This window comes from Diprion similis, chromosome 9 (genome assembly GCF_021155765.1).
Source record: "Diprion similis isolate iyDipSimi1 chromosome 9, iyDipSimi1.1, whole genome shotgun sequence".
Classification (NCBI taxonomy): domain Eukaryota; kingdom Metazoa; phylum Arthropoda; class Insecta; order Hymenoptera; family Diprionidae; genus Diprion; species Diprion similis.
Window position 1 is genome coordinate 4,355,629 of NC_060113.1, and position 23,684 is coordinate 4,379,312.

Below are 23,684 nucleotides of genomic sequence, written 5' to 3' on the forward strand. Positions count from 1 at the left end.
GTAAGTCGGGGTGAGAGGCTTGCTGGCTCGGGAATGAAAACCCTGGATCTCCATAATTCTCGTCGTGCAACTCGCGCTGGTTTTAAGATCGATCGTTAATCGGCCTCTACCGAACCTGCAGGGCTACAGTAAAAACGCGAATCATTGTTTATTATCATTTTTTTTTTTTTTTCTTTCACCAAAATATCAAATCGCCCCTCGACGCCCGCTCACCCATCTCCGATAGTCAATTTAAAGACGAATTCTATACATTATCAGCAACATCTGGGAGCCGCCGATTTCAGCCGTGGCAGCCAGGCTGGCGATATATATATATATATATGTATATAGACTGTATAACGACCTCCGAGCTCGGCACTTAATAATGTATTAAAAACTTGGCCTTGAATAGATTAAAATAAGGCTGATGCGAATTACATTTAGTCCCTTGATCTTAGATGCAGACTAGAATTTTTGTGATTTTTATTTACAAGTTTATTTATTTTTATTACTATCTTTTCAATCGATCTTATTATCTCAAGTTGAAGTTCGTTTGTATATAGGGTTGATATAACGAGGGATTTTTTGTGAAAATATCCCGACTTCACAACTTCATGCAGTGAGATTTTTTGCTTTCGGTTCAAACGAAACGTGTATATATCATATTTGAAAAAATTGATGGTGAAATTAGTGTTGTCATTATTTTTTTCTTTTTTTTTTTAACGAATCGATACGTTAACCTTGCTAATTTCAATTTTGGGTCATTATTAATATCTTCGTCTCTGTAATAAATTGGGAAAAATCTTGACAAATTCAGAAACCAAATCGATTGATTAATTTTTTCCATCAATTTTGTTCAATTTTAAATACGCGTAATGAGAAAAAAAAAAAGAATTCACCTTTCTACGAGTATTTAAACATTTTTCCAAATGCTTGTACACCGGTATAAGTAAAATGTGTAAATATCGGTAGAATAAATTTCATTTCATATTATTATATCTAGCAGTAAAAATCAATTGATTTATTGCTCGTGTACATTTATGAAAAGAACAAACTTGTGATCATAATTTATGATGATCCAAAAATCATTGAGACATATTTACTCAGCTTGAATAACATTCTGAGAAGAGGAGATTAAAGAAAGATTAGATTTATTTTGCAAATTGGCCAAATAGTAGACTTCGCCAAATTTTCACACCTTTCGATAAACGACTTTTCCACACCCCTCCTGATTTATATTTTATTCCTGCAGTTATTAGTCTTCTCTAGTTCAATATGATCTTGCTCCGCGGTTCGGAGGTTTAAATTGTACATCGGATCTGCGTGCATATATGTATAATGCATATACATATACATATATAGACATATATAGAGATTTATGCACACATGTACAGTGTATTGTAATAAAGTTTTGCCATTCGGGACATATCATAGAGAGGCTCTCGCTTTATACATACGCGAGATGACGAAGACAGGATTGAATATTCAACGAGAATACGAGGAGTGGGGGGGGGAGAGGGGAGGGGGGGAGAGATACGCATCCGGTTTCATAATTAATATCACCATTTACTATTTACGGAGATAAATTATTGACGGCGCTACCGCGAGAGTATTTTTTATTACAGTTTACGTAGACACATAATATACAATATATATACATGATATTATAAACGCATATCGCAATTTATACTTCAATACGTATACATGTATATTATAAAGCTTAATGTTATTAAATCGCCGTGCAAAACTGTTTGTCAATATAATTATTACAACCGTATAAAAAAAATTCCTGTACAAATCACCGTGGTGAAATGTCTAATGGAAATCAAACAAACAAAGAGAAAAAAAAAATATTAATAATCTTATAAAAAGATTATACAAATTTATACCGTCATATGTATTAGAACGAATATCGTTCTCCGCAAAATTACGTTATATTATAACAAAAAGCTTTCGGAAAATTGGGTGAATAAAAAAATAAGAAAAGAACTGACGTTATAATTTTTCTTTCTTCTCTTTCTTTTCTTTTTTTTTTTTTTTTTGTTTTTTGTTTTCACATCACATCACCGACTCTAACAAATATCGAATTTCCACACTCGCGTTATGACGCCATTTCCTCCCATTACGATCTACTGTATATATATATATATATATATGTATATATGTATAGGTACTACTGCATATTATACACAATGACAGATGCAACGTTGAAAGGCAGAGCGCGGCAAAGAAACGACCGAGTTCCAAACCCGACACGGTTTAACTTGAATATAGTAGAGGGTGTCGTAAAACTGCTAATGAGTTGTAAAATCTGTTCCAGGGTAAAGGAGGAGAATTAAAAGGAAAAAGGGCCCACCCTGCAGCCACGGCATGGAGTTGCTACCTCTGGCGTTGGCCGTTCTGACCACTGTCCAGCTCTCGGTCGCCGTTTCCGAGAGTATAAAAGGTACGTCTGTGTATACGTATACACACAAACATACATATATATATATATATATATATATATATATGCATACACTATATACTTTATATATATATATAATATATATATATATATATATATATATATGTATGTATATGTAAAGGCTGCGCGTGTCTTTTCTTTAGGATTTTTTTTCCTTTTTTTCTTCTCTCTTGTTTCGTTTTTGTTTTTAATAACGTAACAGTGAGCGTTTTTTTTTTTTTTTTTTCCTAATCATTTTTTTTTTCCTCTCCATTTTGGATCCGGTATTTCTTCATTACACGTAATTATTCGCAAACGTGTTTCATTCCAGAGATGTTCGTCACAAGTAAAGTTCAGAGTTTGTCATTCGGAGATTTTCTCATCATGTTTTATTGGTCAATGGGCCATTAGAGAGCTATAATCTCGTTTAGCGTAAGTTTTTTTTTTCTTTCTTTTTTTTTTCTCCTCTTCTTTCGGACTTTGCTTTTTTTCTTTTTTTGTTGTTGATTTTATCGGTGGTGTTTTCTTTTTTTTTTTTTTTTTTTTTCTCTCTTTCTCTCTTTTCCTATTCCCAACGCGATAATCTTCCATACTATATATACGTACATACATGACATATACACGTGCCTGTAATAAAACTTTGGCGCGTTTGATGTTAGATGAAATCAAAGGTTATCACCGGGGTGCATCCTTGTAATACCTACTAATAGTGCTTATTTTACTATGAATTAATTTAACAAGGAAGGGAATATATGTATTATTATATATTATATTATATTATTATATATTATTATTATTATTATTATTATTATTATTATATTCCTTTCCTTGTTCAATCAATTCATAGTAAAATAAGCACTATTAGTAGGTATTACAAGGATGCACCCCGGTGATAACCTTTGATTTCATCTAACATCAAACGCGCCAAAGTTTTATTATATATAGGAGAGAGAGAGAGAGAGGGGGAGACAGAGAGAGAAACTGATTATTCGACGAGAAGTCCGAGCGCGTTTGCATGTAGAAAATCATGGATGTTAATTAACCACACGTTCTCATTTACTCTCGTCCCTCACGCGGTGATTGTATTCCATAAATGGTATTATATACATACCATAACAGATATATGCAGGTACGAATTTTGAAAAATTTGTAGCGATTCTATCTCTCCTTCTTCTCTCACTCTCTCTCTCTCTCGCTCTCTCTCTTTTCGGCGATTTGATTCGGTATTCAATTGTTTTAATTTTTAATTTTTTTATTTTTTCAAGATTCTTCCCGTATAATTACCATATTTAATTTGTTTCTTTCCCGGTTAATTTTTACATACGGTTACAGGAACTCGACAAACCTGCGAGGTGGAGGGCGAAGAAGTCACGGTCGACAAGATACCAAATTCAAAATGTTTTGCGTGCATCTGCAAGGTAAGAAAATCTGAAACGATATACGCACGCAACTTAACCGTCGCGAATCTTACCACGGCATATATTCACTCATCAAGTTAAACATATATTAAGGGTACTTCTTCTTCTTCTTCTTCTTCTTCTTTCGGCCATTCAATCAATTTTTACGTTTCCGCATGAATGCACGCATATGCACGCAAATATTATTGTTGTTATTATTATTATATAACCCCTTCGTCGACGCGTGTCCGTAATTTTGGTAATTTTGTAAATTTTTCAATTATTCCTCAAAACTATGTTCATATTACAAAAAAAATCAAATTTCCCATAAATATAACAATATTCGGATAACATTAAGACGTGCCAATAGGCGATTGAAATTTTAATCGTAGAGTACATTGAAATTTTCGTTTTTTTTTTTTTATTTATAACCTTTTGAAACCTTGAGCCCCGTCGGGTTTCCGATCATTCGAAACTTAGTTGTTTCCTCAAACTTTGATTTCCTCACTTCAACTTTCGCCAGGAAATAATTTGGAATCAGGCGCTTTCGAAACTTTTCAAATTCGGAACTTCAACCCCGTTCCACCCAGCAATCCGATATTGGATCGTCCATCGTCAGTATCGCTACATCTGTGGGTGACTGTGGGAGAAATCGTACGCATACGTATAGACATATAAATACAGATCTTCTCACGGTTTTACGTATAGAACACATGTACCTACAGACATATCGTAGAGAGATGTTCTTGGAACTAATGACGATTTAAGGCATTCGTTTCGTCGTCGTCGTCGTCGTCGTCGCGAGTTTCTTCCGTTAAAACTTAGCGATGTATGTAAATCCATGTATATGCATACACATGTGTTGTGTGTGTAAATGTATGTAGACATACACACACACACACACACACACACACAGACACCGAGATGCGGCAGCTATATATCTGCGTACCGTAAAAAATTTGACCACGTTAAACGAGCCGTTGTCAGTGGTGCGGGCAAAGAGGCGAATGGTCGTCGAACAAGATTCGAAAATACATATCAAGAAGAGAGAACGTTAGGAGAATTGGTATTGTAAATGGTATACGTACCCGTGTAGGTATACGTGTGTGATTATAGGTATATTGAACGCGCGCGAGAGCCGTTCAAATTTAGAAAGTGACGCCGATCGCGTTGTCTTCTGGGTAATTCAATTCGACCGAAAAACCGTGATTCGTTTTCGTTTAACGATCATCGTCATCGTCATCGACGTGTCCCGATTTTCTCTCTACCTCTTTTAATTTAAGTATTTATACATTTTATCGAGAGCTTATAGATACACATTGTGAATAAATTTCTGTTGTCCTTATACGGGGGAATATTCTCCCAGGAAATTTCGAATAAACGCTTTTCTCTCTCTTTCTTACTTTCCCTCCTACAATCATTTTTTATAACTTCTGATCCTCATATATTACGTAGGTACACTTTGCACCACCGGTTTATTAATTTCAAGTGTAAATTTGCAAACGGCAATTATTCCCTGACCTTAAAACTGACCTCAAAGGTTACATATAGAAGCTCGGCAAAAATGTCATCCGCCCACGCGAAAATTTGTATATATATATATATATACACATGCATACACACATACGCGTGTGCGTGTATAAATAAATATATTTATATGCATATATCTCACACAGAGAAAGACACAAGCATTACAGCTATATATATGTATATGTATATTGTCATATCCCCCCAACGCGAATTGCAAAGCATTGATTCAGCGTGCGAGCTGCGATGATCGCAGCAGCATAAAAGGCAGTCAAAAATTTATTACAACGCGTGCGCTTTATAACAGACGCCTGTATAGGCTTATATACGTACCTATATACATATGTGATATATTTTTATGGGGTTCGGTTCGTACGGTGGGAGGGTAATAATCACCGGGTCGAACGAGGGTCGTATAAACAATATTGTTATAACTCTCGACGCGCGGATGATTAACGCGTTACCCGAGGAATCATCGCGTAATTACGTGAGAGAATTTTCTTTTCCAATACTATACCTACACGCGTATATGTATAATAACATCGTTATTATGTATCAGTGCGATTCTTTTACCGCAGACAATCGCGACGAGGACAACCGATCGCGGTGGGCGATCAATCGTCGTATAATATTATCAGTTGCGACAAAATCGAAGATAATTTTTGCCGAAGATTTCCATTTTCTTTTACTCATTGTACTTGACATTTCTTTGCATTATTATTAGGCATGCGAAACACACGTAGAATTATATAATATAAATATTTATATGTAAGAAATAAAACAGTGATCAAAATTTCTCCAACTTACAAATATCTTGCCTTTGCCTAATTTTTTTTTTTTTTTTTCTATATACATTATACGCGATTATACATTTTCTTTTTTTTTTCCCCTATGCTTAAGTATATACAGATGTAATTTATTACGAAATTCCTGGTATGTAGATTAATTCGTTGATACTTTTGACTTTCGCGCAGCCGTGCCGTAAATTACGATTTTATAAAAACGCGTGATGCAACGGGGGGAAGGGGGGACAACAACAAAAAAAAATTGCCAAAATTAAATATCAAAAGTGGCAAAATACGACTCGGAAGATTCGTTGAAAAATTCATACATATTTCAACTCGTAAATTATTATACACCTAACTTCTATATTTAACCGATTGAGAAAAAAAAAGTAAATTGAATAAAGCTTAACACTGGTTTAACACATAGTGCAAATTGGAAAGTTGACCGGTTCAAAAGTACCTAATTACGGATAAAAATGTTGTATATATCGTAAATTCGCATGATATATAGTATATATATATATATATATATATATATATATATAAGTAGTGGTATTTCTGATACACGCGGTCTACAATTACAATCTAAATTGCATCAAGGGTCACAGCGAATCGTTGTCAATGACTGTGAACGCGGCTGAACGTGTATAAAATAGCACATAAGAGCTAAGGTGTAATTTCGAGAAGCGATTAGGTTGAAAAGAGTCGGATGTAATGTTTCATTAAAATACCGGGTAACAATGGAGCGATAATATAAGTATACCTACGACGATGGTCGCCGGGTTCTCGGAGTTGAGAGAGGTAACTAAATAGAGTAATTTGCATTCCAGTCGCAACTTGGTTTCTCGGGATTCGACGGTAGCTCGCAAGTTATTATATTTACCTAACGTTCTCTCCGGCAGAATTTGCACAACCTTTTTCAACATTAAAGTGTACAAGTTTTTAACGTCAAACTCATGTACCAAACCTTATATATACGAACAAACGATTACTTTCAACCTCACTCCGCCTGCGACGTCCGCGATAATTGTATCTGCAAATATCATTCACTCTTGACGAAAACAATTTTATTTAATATATGTATATACTATATATGTATGCATACGTATAGTTGTACAGTATTTTTCTAAAGAAATCCGCGACCCAGTTTCATTCATTTAAAATTACCCACCTATCTTCGTCAATTTCTTGTTTCACACTTTATCACGATGAGATGACGATGGCGATGGTATAGAAAAAGAGAAAAAAAAAAAAAAAAGAAAAATTACAAATGAAACAGGAATGAAAGGCTTGAAAGAGATTCGCGTCGTGTATCGAATGAAAACGAGAATGAAACTCGATATTATCATCTTAGATTGTATAATATTATCCACGCAAAATTACATACATGTATGCGTAAAGGAACAAAAAAAAAAACAAAAAAAAAACAAACTAAAAACCTCAAACCTCAAACCCACTGCACATTCTAAAACGTGAAAACGATGAGTCGCTAATTACATGCTAATCAAGATTGGTAAGTTACATTCATAATTCTTGCTAAAATCATCGGCCCGCTAAAAGCTATGCCGAATAAATTGCGGTCAAATAAATTTACTCGTATCTAACAAATATATGTATACATGTGTATATATGTATATTCATACTCATGGTGGAAAGGAGTGTTAGAAAGAACGTAATAAACTGTTGACAAAAAGACATTTAGACAACATCCTTTATGAATGTATATAATAGAGTCGCGAGGAATAAAAGAATATATAATACGTCCGGAATGAGATTGTCTTGTTAATCTTCAACGCAAGCTTGTTGATTGAAAACTATATATATATATCGTCGGACCATGAGTTGTAATAGAAAAAATTCATATAACGAATTGTATAAAAGGAAATTGTGCAAATCGATTTATCATACCCGTTGAACAATGAAGAAGAAGAAAAAAGAAAAGATTTTCACGTTTAAAAACAGTGTATAAAAAGCTTTTCCCCGCAATACTGAACTGTGTTTCAGTAGAAATTCCCTTCCCTGAAGTAGAAAAAGCCACGCGTCCCACAGGGAACCCTGTTCGAACGGCGTGCAATTGCATCCTGCGTGATCACGACGATCAAGTGCAGACTTCTGGTTCTTATCTTAACGAGCCCGGCGAACACACAATATTGATGCTGCGGAACGAGGGACCGTAAACGATCTCTATATGTATATGTCATATATATGATTATCAATATTGTATGTGGAATACGCACGAACGTCAATATGCGGTGACACTGCACGTTTCCGTAGATAAAACGACACCACATCCTCCGCCATCGGTGTATATGTATATATATATATGTATATTGTATATATCTATATGTATGTAATACTATACATACATATATGTATATATAATAGGGTGGCGCAAAAAAACCGACTATTTTCTTTTTTTTGAGTCTCGTGTGACAAAACGTCAGTTTTTGATGTTTTAAGAGCCCACTCCAAAGGACAGCTCAAAAAAAAAATTTTAAGAGGTCACTCCAAATTTTAAAAAATGTCGAAAATCGTCAAAAAATTAAATTAAAAAAATTATATTTTCAGTATTTTGTTTGATTTTTAATTCACGTCGTGGTGTATTGTTATCGATTCTTTCTTACTAAATTGAAGAGAAAAAATTTATGAAATTTTAATATGAATATTAAAAGGTCGCTCGAAAAGATCTAAAGCAATGCACGAAAAAATTGAAAAAAAATTATGAGCGACCTTTCAAAATTCAAATTTTAAACTGAAACTTTCGGAAACTTGTTTTTTTTTGTCGATAAAATTAAATCGTGATGAGAAAAAAAATTTAAAAAAAAAATAATCGATTTTCGACCATTTTTGACATTTTAAAAAATGTGGAGCGATCTCTTAAAATTTCTTTTTGAACTGTCTTTTGGAGTGGGCCCTTAAAACATCAAAAACTAACATTTTGTCCGACGAGACTCGGAGAAAAAAAAAAAAAAAAAAAAAAAAAAAAAAATAGTTGGTTTTTTGCGCCATCCTAATGTATGAGGTACATGTTATACGTCCGATTTTCCGTGCTTTGCCATCCGAAGTGAATAGACGTATACAAGTATTATATGTATAGTAAATAAAACTCCCACACCTATTGTCAAAGATAGAAAGATATCGATGCAGAGTTAAAGCCGCAGCCTAGCCATGACTTCCGAGACAAAGTAGAGTGACACAATGCAATATGGGGTGACGCGAGCTGTGCATCTGGCTGATAGTTGCGTCGACCTTAACGAAACTTTGTAGGGAATAAGAATAAGAATAAGAATACAAAGAGGAAGGGAAGCGAAGAACCCCGGCAGTGAGATTAATCGAAAATCGAGTCGCTGACATTCGTATGTGATATATGTATAATGTATATACATAAATATATAAATAAGTATCATCAGCAGTAGCAGTAGCAGTAGCAGTAGCAGTAGCAGCGATGCGTTGGCTTTGTTGCAGAGCGTTGCCATACACTCCACAATATATATTAGATACTTTGACCCAGATAAAACTGACTTAATTATAGCGTGACTCGGTAGTATATAACGTATAAAATGGGACTGTATGCCGAGTGTGTGTGGTAGGTAGTAAGGTAGAAAGGTAGAAAGGTAGAAAGGTAGAAAGGTAAGTAGGTAGGTAAAATATCCCGGAAGAAATGTGTCACCGAAGGCGATCCTTTTGCTATTCCCTTGTCTAATCTTCGATTTTCTTTTCTCCTTTTCTCGTTGGCGATGCATTAAATGAAAATTAAACCCCATTTCAGATACCATCGACTACGATTCCCTTGTGCTAGCATTAAACGAAATATCCATTTGATGTATCATACCCTTCTTCACACGTCCGTGTGTGTGTGTGTGTGTGTGTGTGTATATGAGTGTGAAACGCACCGAACACCGACTCGATTAGTCAAGCAGAGCTTCGGGTTTCAACCTCATCTCATATTATCGCCATCGGGGGTTGCTTACAGTCATATACTTGCCGTACATGGCAATTACGCGGTTGGTCTAGAGATTAAATTATAACGGATAAAACGACTCACTCTAATACTCGTGAACATTCGTCCAGTACGACGAATTAGTCATGTTCCGCAAAATGGCTCACTTAATCTATTAAAACTACCGAATCCGGCGTCATGTCAGTTCAACTGATGACTGTTAGTTAAAAAAAGGACTAAAGAAAGAGAAAGAGAAAGAAAAAAAAAAAAAAACAACAACACACAGACTTGGCGAGGTTAAAAAAACGTCTCCGTAAAGTTTTTTGTTTCGAAATTCACAACTCCTCGAATCTGTGCATGAAATTTTTATACCTGTAGGTACGCATACGCATATTCTAATTCCAATTCTATCACCTTCGTAGAGTAATTAGTCGATCTTCCGTTTCCTCACATTTGATTCCTATCGCTTAGCTTCAAGGAAGTTGAAAGACTAGCTGGTGCCTGATATCAAGTTTGCTGAATGTTTGATGAATCTCGTTGAAGAAAAAAAAAAAAAAAAAACAAATCACTAGACGGAAATACTTTTTAAGTTCTTTATGGTATGTGGATATTATTTTTTATTTATTTATTTTTTTTTATCACCCTGACATCCCGGAATTTTGAATGTTGATTCCTTCACTTGAACGATAATTAATGCCTTTTCAAGTAACATTTTTTTTCACCGTTCTGACTGCAGCTGCACAAGAAGTACTCGTCCCGTTGAGTCACTGAAGTGACGTCGAGTGACTCACCGCATATTCCGTTTAATTCGTAGGACGATATTTAACATAATATATTTGACGATATCTAGTTCCATTTGAAATATTATAATATCGGACCAACAATATACTTCGAGGTTTAAAAACGTTCCGAATGTTCAACCCTTAACCTAACAATAATCATCATCATTGCATGAATGCTACAGAATGGTCGATTCAAAGGACAAAGAAAACCCCTTGGCATGATAAATTCGGGCGAAAATGATAAACACGAAGTACACAGGGTGTACATATTCGAAACTGAGAAGGTTGACTTGGACACACCGTAAAGTCGGCAAAAAGTTGCCGACATGCACGACGCACGAAGCACATGCATGAACGATTCACCGCTATGCACATAATATTACATAACGCATTTACATACGTACATACATAGACGAGCATAGATGCAGTCTACAACCATCCATCCACCCATCCACCAATCCATACATACGTATAGATATATGTGTATATACATATATATAGATAAACGTAAGCGATGAGCCCCCATTAGTCATATTAATCTTTTTCTCCGTTCTCTCGTGTGTTTTTGTAGAATGGGTTCGTGGAATGCCCCCAGCCAGAATGCCCGATTGTTGAGGGCTGTCACATGCTACTGGAGGCACAAGATGACGACTGCTGTCGCCGTTGTAAAGGTAAATATTCCTCGCGAGGCACACCGCAGGCTCGTTCGACATTCTTGGGACTGCTGCTGATGCTGGTGGTGGTGCAGCAGCAGCAACATCGCCAGAACCAGCACCAGCACCAGCACCAGCAGCACACCTGCTTTCATCTCGGCGTGCACCTCAACCAGGTGTACAACGACCGGACCCCGTTGAACGGCGAGATAAATTAACCATTGTTTCCCCTCCGCTTATCTTATATGTGCCTGTGCACTTTACTACGCTCCTTTCGATTTACTTTACTCGAGTCGCCCACGTCGCCGACCATCGGGTGGATTTTTTCTTTTCTCGCCAATTTTTCGTTACTGTATTTACAATTGACTGATTTATTACGTGATTGCACGCGTCGATTTAGTAGGTACCCACATGAGAGCTATGCATACGGTGGAAGACGATCCGCAATGCAAAGTGTGTTTCACCGAAGCAATTGAGCTGTCAATATCATTATTCATTCGAAATTATTTCGTAACGTCGGAAATCATACTGAATTCGGTAATATCGGTAGCAATACAACGCTGGTTCTGAATACAGATTCCCTTACCGACATTTTACCGACACTCCCAATGTCGGTAAAATAAAATTTTGCATTAGTGATCATCTAGGAGTAACGATTGACGATTAGGTACAAGATTCTCTTTGTAATCCTAATAAAACAAGTGAAATCTTGTAAATCATCAGAAATCACGTAATAAAAATAGAATGTATTCGCAAAGTAATCTCTCGTAATCACTCAGTCGATTTTTGTTCCGGCGATAAACCCCTCGTGACGAAATGACGATGTTTCGAAGAAACAAACTTGCTTTTCGTTCGATCGTCCGATCTCGTGGTCATCGTAACCCCGAGGGACGTACCCAGTGCAAATATCAAACTCGTTGACGACCAAAGTCTGTGTATACTTAGGTCTCATCCCGAAACATTCGGCGCACTTAAACTCGTCACTTTCGTAATTCTACGCGAGCCTATGTGTGCCCACCTTATAGATAGATACCTATACTACTGAACACGATTATCTTTGAGGTTTTCACTTCTCTATACTTCAGCATGAGAAAAACAAGCAAGGCAAGGCTTTGTACGTCCAACCGATACGTTGCTATGCTCGCCAATCGTATCTCGAGACTCCTGTACCTACAATCTATTTACTCTGCAGTATGCGTTCTAATTACACAAGATTATGCACGGACACGTTCCGCACACACACACGTACAACGTAAACACAATACGTTACCGAGCCAAATTGCAAAGATTTCGCAATAATGGTACTTCGCGATTATAATTATTGTCCTTCATCTCGGTTACATTGTGCATGAAAGTACCCAACTTCTATTTCGTCAGCTTTCACATTGCATTATATCTCTCATTTGTCGAGCTTCCGCGTCTCATCTTGCAAACATTGTCACATCGCCTTCATAATTTGAACATTCACATAAGTTATCATTTGCTAAGGTACGCCAAAGTATCAAAGGTTATTCCACACTTCGAATAGCCAAATTCCGTGACTTTACACGTCCTTCGAAATAATCTCAGACCATCATTGATATACGAAGGGTTCAGTGCCAGAGTAGCCCAAAACACAGTGTCGATAAGGCTCGTTTTAAATTGCTTAGGATAGTTAAAGTGAATCTTATCGACAATTTGAGTTAGGCTTAGTGTTGTACGATTTCGTCGGCTTAGCTGGTCAAGATAGTTGACCGGGTTAATTAGCTGAGAGTTAGCTGGCTGAAAAAGTTAGTCGGCTTAACCAACTAAACCTAAAAATGTACAAGTACAAAACCGACGAACAAATGAATTTTTTTCAAACTGAATTATTGTCATCCAATTATCCAAGATGTCTAAAAAGTTGATGAATCAATAATAATCGATAAAATAAGTTTGACCGATTAAAATTAGCTGATTAGCCATTTTTGGCCAGCCTAGTCGGTTAACCGTTTAACTACTTTGGCCGACTAATTACTTTAGCCAGTTAAATTTCAGATAATTAGCCAAGTTAACTATCTTAGCCGGCTAAGAATCAAGAATAAATCGTAAATAAAGGCTACTCTGGCACTGAGCCCTTTATACGAAAGAAGAATTATATTTCGATGAAATAGAAGTTTCCCCCTTTTAGTTAAAATATTCAACCCGATACAAATTATAAATAGGTAGGTATATATAACTGGCGTCGAGTTTCATTTCCGGAATAATCTAAAACTTGTTTGAAATCGTGAACGAATAGTTCCTTACACGTCCAATCATCATAAAACACCAAGTATAACCATAGCGAATAAGAAATTACAAAAAAATCTTCCAAGATGTTTAAAATACTTCAGCCGACCGTATTTAACCATCTACTTCCAGGATGCGTCCACAACGGAATTCATCACTCGTCGGGTACCGAATGGAAGGACCCGAGCGATCCGTGTAAAATTTTAACCTGCCGAGCCGGAGTTGTTACGGAATCCAAGCTGCGATGCCACACACAGTGTGCCAAACCCACGCCTCCTGCTCCCGGGCAATGCTGCCCGATATGTACAGGTCAGTACTACTTCGAAGCCTTATTCTCGACGCCATTGGTCTCGCGGTAGCATCGCGCGTCGGGTAGATCCTGAAAAGTTCTTTATTCCTTCAACACAAGTTGGATCCATCAACAAATAATTCCGTAATCATGTTCGCAGGATGTTTGGTAAACGGTCAAAAAGTGCCGCCAGGAAGAGCCGTGACAACGACCGAAGATCCTTGCCTGACTTGCCGATGCGAAAAGGGACGACTTAATTGCGCTAAGCAAGCTTGTCCGGTGCTGAATTGTCCTCCCTCAGGAATTTATACCGAACCAGGAAATTGTTGTCCTCAGTGCCGAGGTAAGCTCGACGGTAGATCATTTCTTTTGTAACTACTACCTACACAAGGTTCCAAGATTCGTGGCAATGGTCCATAAGGGTCCCGTAAAAAAAGTAGACGTAAGAATCAACAGATTTGACGTTTACTGTAAAGGATCATTCCATATCTCACCGCGTGTGCGGATAAATAAATACTAGAACGTGTTGTACCGCATTACGTAGAAAACTAAGAGAAGAATAGAAAAGAGACGAGATGGAACGAGTTTGAGGTCCGTTTTTGTAATATAACAAACATTATACCGAGATCGAATCGAATCGAATCGAATCACTTCCGCATTGTGGTCTCTGGTCTGATGGTTGTACATGTGTAGATACACCTGCCAACGAGTGTTATATCTATACGGATATACATATATGTACAAGTAAAGTTGCGTGTCTATCTATGTGTGGGTAAGTCGAGTAGGTATACAATGTAGGTGTTCTCATTTGAATTCTAAACTGGTAACCACCCGGGTATGTGAAGGAGGGAGCGTCTTATAACGTATCTATGCTCGTTGTTTCAAACTGACGACGACATAGCGCCGTTTCGATTGTTAATCGAACAATTATTATTTGCCATCGGATAGTAAAATGTCAAAGTATATATACAATCGATTATACATAATATTATATGCTAGATACACACATTCGCGTGGGTATATATTTAATATTATTATATTATACAATGTGTGGAGTTTGTAGCGTTAGGTATACGCTGATCTGGTTCAACGTCTGTAAAACAAATCCCCGTGCGTCTGCATAATCGCCTCGTATATTTGCAAATATCCTACGCGGCTATTTTTTTCACGTCGATATTATTTATTGCACTATTATTACACGGTTAAGAATCGAGAGTTGTCGTTGAAAGACGGCTGTCGTAGAACCGGAGATAAATTCGACGTACATATATATGCCTCGCCAACTGCATGCACAATGGAAATTATTTTTTTATTTTTTATTTCTGCATGTTATTATGTTAATATGTAGGTACATACTAACGATTTAAGATATCGAATTGTTGTGTTGAATGACCGTTCGTGCAATAACCGAAAGAAAGAAAGAGACAGAGAGAGGGAGGGAGAAGGAATCGAGAGCTCTGATGAAATTCCATCGCTATCTCCCATATATGTATACAGGGCACTTGTAGAACGCATATTTATAGCAATACCTTTAGGTATTGGTTGTGTACCGAATTTGAAGCGTGCGCAAAAATTAATGGGAGAACAGGAGTGAATTGGTTCCCGGATCACGTAGCGGCACGTGCGAGTCGAACTGCCGTTGCGCGTATAGAGGATGACGATTTAACTATCGGCTATAACAAATTAGTATCCCATCCAACATAACCGACCATATTATCATGAAATATTATATATAGTATTTAAATATATAGACATATATATACACACACACGCGCACGCACGCACCTTGTATCATTAGACGTGAAAATGTAAGTTTAACGTGTCCGAGGAGCGTTATCTTTACTTCTCATCCACTTCTTAATCGTCTTCTTCTCCGTTTTGCCTTTTCTTTTTTTTTTTTTTTTTCCTCTCTCTCCCTCTCTCTACGCTCTTTGCATTCCAACTGTGATCGCTGATAAATAATAAAACCAGGTCTAATTTTTGACGGGTGGAAATAACTTGGTCGTGTATACGAAAATATTTTTACGGTATACACGCTCATAAATCAAGTTGGTACGCGATTTTTTGTCTCTCTTTGCCCCCCCTTATCTATTTTTTCTCTTTCTTTCTAATGTCTTCTTTTCGTTCCCTTTTTTTTTTTCTTCTTTTTCTTTTTACTTCACACATGTTTATTATCTTCACCGCTGTAACGATCACGCACGAGTTAAACACACTATCAATTTATTTAAAACTTTTACACTCCTGTAAATATGTATATACGTATATACATATGTGTAAGACAAAATTCTTAGCGCGTGAATAGGAAAGAGGATTTTCAGAAATTCACGCTTCTCGCGGTTTCTTGTTATATATCGCAAAAAAAGTATATGTACTCAACGTCAAAGTGTCATAACGATGGTAAACTCTGCACGTGTAATAATTCTTCGATTCCTCTCTAAACTCCGATCTATGTATAATGAATTTCCGAAGGCGCAGGCATTTCATTCGTCAAAAGCTGGAATTCCTAGTAATTAGAATCTGATCAGCTATTTCTCAACTTGTTACCTCACTCGTTTCGCCAAAAAAAAAAACAGAGGAAAATAAAAATCGAAAAAATATGATAATTTGCTAATTTCCACGCAACTATCCGCATCATAGATTATCGTCAACGATCGATCAAATAACGATGAGTTTTCTCGTGGAATTTAAACCACGTTTTAGGTTCGTTCCGACGATATATGCCCTTGTTCTAAAAAACGCTGTTTCTCAGAAAATATATTCTAATTATACAACGTGACCGAGAGCTTGTACTTCATTTTCTATCCACTATATAGTAAAAGTCAACTAACGCTGGACACTGCTGACAATGAGATCCCCCGTAGTGGGTACCTAATAAGCGTTTACCTACACAGTAATTTTATGAGCGTGTTAATGCGTCTCTAATCAGAAAAATTAATAACAAAAATGATGAGTATTTGCCCGAATATTTAGACTCTCGAGTTATAATTATACCTTAAACATATCGTTACAGGGTCGAGAGTGGAGTTCAAAGAATCGATGCATACGTGGGATAGGATGAGAGAAAGTGAAGATCAATTATATACATATTGGCAAAGTTATAAATTGCATTATGTATGTATGTAATCGTAAATGCAACTCGCGTTGAGACATTGTAAGAACTTGGCGCGTGAATTAGCGATACCGAATGGGATAATGTATACATACATGAACATACATGAATAAGCCAGTCACATGTATATATGTATCCATAGAATTAAGGCAGACATTACGGCTGACCGGTCGCGTTTTAATTAAGTGATTTATCTCCTTAAACTGATCCGAGTATTTCGCGCCACAAGTGTCAAGATTTGACAACCACACTGTACTGCGGTATAATTAACGAGTTGACTATATTATTCCAACTGGAATACAGAGAACGCTTGTTCCATTGTTAATTTACATCGGTGATAACCTATTTGCTCAAGCACGCGTTAACTACGACGGTAGTTCCGAGGCTTATATACACTGCAGCGTGACATCGTAGTATATATACATTAGGGTGGCGTAAAAAAACCGACTAGTTTTTTTTTTTTTTTTGAGTCTCGTGTGACAAAATGTTAGTTTTTGATGTTTTAAGAGCCCACTCCAAAGGACAGCTGGAAAAAAAAAAATTTTAAGAGGTCGGTCCAAATTTTTTAAAATGTCAAAAATCGTCAAAAAAACTAAATTAAAAAAATTATATTTTCAGTATTTCGTTTGATTTTTAATTCATGCCGTGGTGTATTGTAATCGATTCTTTCTTACTAAATGAAAGAAAAAAAATTTATGAAATTTTAATATGAATATTAAAAGGTCGCTCGAAAAGATCTAAAGAAATGCACCAAAAAATTGAAAAAAAATTATGAGCGACCTTTCAAAATTTAAATTTTGAACTGAAACTTTCGGAAACTTATTTTTATTTTTTTTTTGTCTATAAAATTATACCGTCGCGAGAAAAAAAATCAAAAGAAAAAAAAAAATCGATTTTCGACGATTTCTGACGTTTTAAAAAATGTGGAGCGACCTCTTAAAATTTTTTTTTTGAACTGTCCTTTGGAGTGGGCTCTTAAAACATCAAAAACTAATATTTTGTCACACTAGACTCAAAAAAAAAAAAAAAATATTCTGTTTTTTTGCGCCACCCCAATACACATATATGTACCTCGGTGAAAAACGACACTCACAATCAGACAAATCGAGATATCGAGAATAATTGTAGAACAGGAAGGAACCAACATGATGGCAACTAATACTTCGCTTCTAAATTCCAATAGCTCATTCTTCGCGCTCGATCGGTCAGTTACAGTTATAGTTGTCAGAGGCAGCATCTCAGCCGCCTCCGCGGTTTGTCATCGTCCAAAAAGCGTTTCACAATTGATATCACCGTTTCCTGAATGACAAAAAATAGCCGGGTATTTGTGTATATTTAGCACCTGCTAAAAATAAGCAAAGTCCGTTACGTGTATGTACACACATTATACATACATACAATGTAATATATATATATATATATAACTATATATTCGCTGATTCCCGATCAATTGCACGACTCTTCGCACATATATGCGATGCCTTTTTCTCCGTCTCTTTGGCGGGAAGATTTGTTTCTTTGATAATTCCTCGTACTATTCGTAAGACCGTAAGATCAAGGTAAAATAAAATTTCGTATAATTCAATGCTCCACGAGGAGAAGTAAGAGCTATTTATCGCCGGGCAGATCGATAACCTTTAACGCACACCTCAATGGTAAACGGTGGTCAGACTTCTCCGAGGAGGAGGGGGAGGAGGCGAGAGATGGTTGTGGGCGAGTTAGCACCAAAGATAACTTGTATGTACGAATGGTCTCTATAGCCCCGGTATACGACAGCATATCCAACAAAGTGTTGCGGCGCGAGGTGTTAACTGGCTCACTGCCAACCACACGCTAAGTCTAATAAAAACATTTCTCAAACCACTCAGCTCCCAAACAATTCCTGTTCAAACGAACCCCGTAAACATTTGAGCGTTAACAACGGGTCTCCGAAGCGTTTTCTTCTCTTCTTTTTTTTTTTCTCTCTCCGAATTTTCTTTTCGATTTTTTACTCTTTCTCTCTCATCTTTTCATTTATCTCACACTCGCGTGCAATTCGCTGCATACTATGCATCCTGACGAGAAATGACCGAAAAGAGTTACTTCAATACTTCACGATCGGCTCAAATTTTTGCACACAAGTTTCATTGTTGTTTATGTAGAAATGAAAATGATTCTACAGTGGTTTGTTATTTTTTCTTAATTGTTTTTTTTTTTGTTTGTCTTCTTCATCGTCAACTGATCATGCTTCCAGGGAAAAGAGAGTTTCTCGAACCACCTCGGGGTGGCTGCATGTTGGGGACTCGTTACCATGAATCCGGAAGTCTATTCAGCCCTGACCATTGCACGAGGTGTTCATGTATGAACGGCACGGTGATGTGCACCAAGGAAACATGTCCTGTACTGGATTGCGCGCCGGAGCAACAAAAAACTCAGCAAGGACGTTGCTGTCCGCAGTGTCCCATATTCGAGGACTTCCACAGCTCTTGCAGCTACGGTGGTAGAACTTACGAGGCGAGTATGAAGAGATAATCTCTAAAAAAAAAAAAAAGATCGGAGGACACGAGAATGAGATCCTTATTTCGGTATCTCGTCATTATCACATGTACCTACTTCCAATTCAAACGCTGGTTTAACCTGTCTGATTTCTCCTAGGCAGGATGGCGAGACTTGGAAATTGGATGTCTGCAAATCGTGCGTTTGCATGCAAGGAAAGGTCCGCTGCGCGATGCACATGTGCCCTCCACTGACCATACCTTGTCCACCGAATTCTAAATTGGAACACCCGAAGGACCAGTGTTGTCCACGGTGTGTAGAAAGTGAGTACAGGATGGTGAATGGAATGGTTTGTACGAAGTTCATTGGCAATGACAACAAATTTGTCGTAGGTGACGGTGTTTGCACGGTGTTCGGTGACCCGCACTACCGAACTTTCGACGGAAAGTTTTTCAGCTTCCAAGGTACGTGCAAGTACCAGCTGGCCGCTGATTGCACCAACCACACGTTCAGCATTCGAGTAACAAACGACGGTAGATCGACGAGATCTTCCGCCTGGACAAAGGCGATAGCGATCAAGGTATGCCCGGCTACCCACATATTATAACGGAGACAAGAGCTGGTAACTTAATTTGCCTTAACCTACTCCCAGTCGCATAAAACAAACGAGTGTCACCTTACCGTCACGGTCTTGCCTATCAATCTTTTCACCTCCTCATCCTACTCTTTCCTTCGTCCTCCACCTTTTCTCCAGTATCTCCCGCTGCAGTCTGCAGTCCCACCAACCACCGCACTCGTTTCTGTCTCTATACACGGCTACCACCACTACCAACACAACCATGTAGTAGTATTTTATTCCAAACCTTTGTTTGGAGTTTTTCATCTCAAGATACGATCTTTAGATCGGGATCTGTATTTGGAGGGTAACTGATGGTGTAGCAATAAGGTATCTCTCTCCCTCCAACATTCTTTTGTTAAGACATTCCTTCAGGAAAATAAAAAACATAAAGAAGAAACGAGAATGGAAGAGAAACAGAAAAGTTGAAAGGAATGAAACAAACAACAAAAAAAAACAAAAAAGCTACTACTAGGCATTCTATGTCTCAACTGCAGTCCTGCCGGACTGAATTGGGACACTTTTTATGATGTTTTCCAAATATCCTAACCAGAGAACCGACGTGGTCAATGTTTCGAGTAGAATTGTCGATTGTCAAGAAGACGGACCGATCATAGAATGTTATCGAACTTGGCTATCAGAACGCAAATCAAAAATTCGATAACTTCATCCTGAAAAAACCAAGCCACATTCAGACGAGACGATTCGTTATTCGATACCGAAGCATTATGTCTTCGAAACATCCCATCTTTCGCAAACTATTGACTGATCATTCTTCGACTCAACAGGTTGCCGATTTGAAGGTAAATCTGGGTCAAAAGATGCGAGTAAAGGTGAACGGTAAGAGGATCGAAGTGCCATACCGGCTGGATAACAGGTTGGACATAAACAGGACAGCTGACAGTGTTCTGGTAACGACTCATATCGGTATAAAAGTGTTGTGGGATGGCATCAGCTTCCTGGAGGTATCGGCACCGACCACATACAGAGGCCGTCTCTGCGGTCTATGTGGTAACTTCAACCATATACCAAAAGACGACTTTACTACTCGACGCGGCAAACTTCTCCAAGATGCGAACCAATTCGGTAAGTCGTGGATGGTTGGAGCCAAGAAACTCTGCGCCCGGACACGACAGAATTATCCGTTCACCGAGAGAAGGTGTCGAGGCAGAAAAGACCACAGGTAACTGCAGACATCTTCAAAATCACGTTTAAATTTTATACAGAAAAACGAAATTCATTCCGTCTTTCAATTGTACTGAATTCCCATCAACTTCTGGATATGTGCTTGAGGATTCTATCGATATTGGTATACAACTGGCAAGTAAAATGTCCAAGGTGTACCTCACCGATCTTCTTGATTCTATGACGTGTACGTCAGTACGTCGAAAAACATTAGGATACGTATTTGTTTACCTTCCAATTCGAAAAATTTCTGTACAATAACGTAAACGTTCTTGATAAGACTATTCATATATTCAGGAGTGGTTCCTACTCATTGAACGGCTAAATTGGCAGGTAAAAAAATACGTACCTGAGATACCTACTTTCGTTGTGAGACTTATTTGACGAATGGCACTTCCGGTGCCATAACACACTGAATCCTCCTTTTTTGGCCAGATTCTGTAACCGGTTACGATCGGAGGTGTTCTACCAGTGCCATAGGAAGGTGAACCCGACGATGTACTACAAGTCTTGTTTGACGGACATGTGCGAGTGCCCGACGGGTAGATGCTACTGCGAGTCGTTCACAGCCTATGCCCACGAGTGTCAGAGGTTAGGGGTCCAGTTGCCTCACTGGCGGGGTCCGATGAAGTGTCCAAACGCCTGGACAACGGCGGGACTTAATGCCCTAAGAGGGAGGGAAATCGCCCCGCGAAATCTTCACAATTCGCGCCGTCAATCGCTGACGATGCTTCACTGAAGCTACATTCATTGTGTGTTCGAATTTGAAGCACAGAGGGCATAGTGCTTCGCCAGACAATTTACTAGTCACTGCTTCATGTCAATACGCGTAAATGGTGAGCGATTTTATCAATAATATAATTATTATGTCTCTCGTGATCTGTTTGATTATATTGTCGTTCATCGAGCGTGTGGTTTTCAAAATTCACAACATCGAAACCTTGCGAAATAAACTCCATTTTTCATTGAATTGCTTTCCAAGTGCTTTCGAGGCTCTTGATTTCCACCTTTTAATTGTACCGATACGCGTCAATTATCGTCCGTACGAATTACTGATCATCAAACAATTCAAGACGACTGAAAAATCTCGAGTTAAACCAGAAATTAATAAACGTGTTAAAGTTAAAATACCAGGCATCAAAATATTATTTTCTTTGAATTCTGAATTAAAAAAATAACATTACCAACGAATAAATTTTTAGACATCAAGAAATTCAGAATCTGTGCCGTCAATTTATAATTTTGGAAAATAGGAGGATCAATAATTGGGCCTAAACGTATCGGTAACTGGAACACTTGTATTATCCACAGTCATTTCTCATGAAATTATTGTGTCAAGGAATAACGATATTTTTAAGCACGAGCATTCTTTGTTAAACCGTAACGGCAAAAATTGATCTTTTTTTTTCTTCGCAGAGCACCAACGCAGTATTTTGGCCGATTGAGCGGGCTCGCGGCGTCACATCTACATCCCAGTGTATCTCAGCATATTATTATATTATATAAATCATTAGATTCTTAAGATTTGTTGTATGCTATCTATATTTTATACAATATAGATATGATGTACACGTTAGGAAAATACTTTATATATGAAATGATATTGTTTTATATATAATACATATTATATATCTGTATATATTGGACTGCATAAAAAAAAAAATGACAAATTAGTTTTCAAAGTTCAAGTCGAAAATATTGTTCTAATTGACGAAAACAGGATCCTGTCCAGATTTGAACTCTTTGTATTAATATTTAGAGGTGCGTGATCGCGATTTTTTACTTCTCGTTTGAATAACATGGGAAAATTATTTTTTTAACTTTCGAATTTTTTTAACTCGTCAACGTATTAGTGTACTGATAAGACCAGAACGTATTTTTGTAAGGAATTGAATGCTCTACAAAAAAGTTTTCTCATCATTACATGATACATCTACTCTTTCGAAAGTTATTTAAGGTCTTTTGTTGACCTTTGACCTTAAATAACTTTTGAGAGAGTAGATTTATCACGACATGATAACAGACCTTTTTTTGTAGAGTGTATAAATCCCTACAAAAATATGTTCTGACCTCATCAGTAAATCAATGCAATGACGAGTTATAAAATTCCAATGTTTAGAAAAAAAAAAAAAAAATTTCCCATGTTATTCAAATGGGAAATAGAAAATCGCGACTATGCACCTCTAAATATTAATATCAAGAGCTCAAGCTTGGACAAAAATCTTTTTCATCATTTGGAACAATATTTTCGACTTGA

General features: G+C 37.2%; 1 protein-coding gene across 2 annotated transcripts in view; it reads left to right on the top strand.

Moving 5' to 3' along the window:
* The window catches only part of LOC124410316 (BMP-binding endothelial regulator protein), a 50,251-nt gene extending 27,209 nt beyond the window's left edge, over positions 1-23,042 (top strand). Inside the window, exons 1-12 of one of the 2 annotated variants that reach the window (XM_046888578.1) lie at positions 1,253-1,270; positions 2,300-2,425; positions 3,755-3,840; positions 11,425-11,524; positions 13,886-14,062; positions 14,203-14,385; positions 19,385-19,644; positions 19,790-19,949; positions 20,019-20,206; positions 21,031-21,425; positions 21,863-22,263; positions 22,844-23,042. In XM_046888578.1, the coding sequence (XP_046744534.1) occupies positions 2,350-2,425; positions 3,755-3,840; positions 11,425-11,524; positions 13,886-14,062; positions 14,203-14,385; positions 19,385-19,644; positions 19,790-19,949; positions 20,019-20,206; positions 21,031-21,425; positions 21,863-22,166 (1,929 nt within the window). In that variant the 5' untranslated portion in view covers positions 1,253-1,270; positions 2,300-2,349 and the 3' untranslated portion in view covers positions 22,167-22,263; positions 22,844-23,042. Of the gene's footprint in view, positions 1-1,252; positions 1,271-2,299; positions 2,426-3,754; positions 3,841-11,424; positions 11,525-13,885; positions 14,063-14,202; positions 14,386-19,384; positions 19,645-19,789; positions 19,950-20,018; positions 20,207-21,030; positions 21,426-21,862; positions 22,264-22,843 lie in introns of those variants that run through there. The other variant, XM_046888577.1, reaches the window with a different exon arrangement.
* Positions 23,043-23,684: the final 642 nt, after the last annotated feature.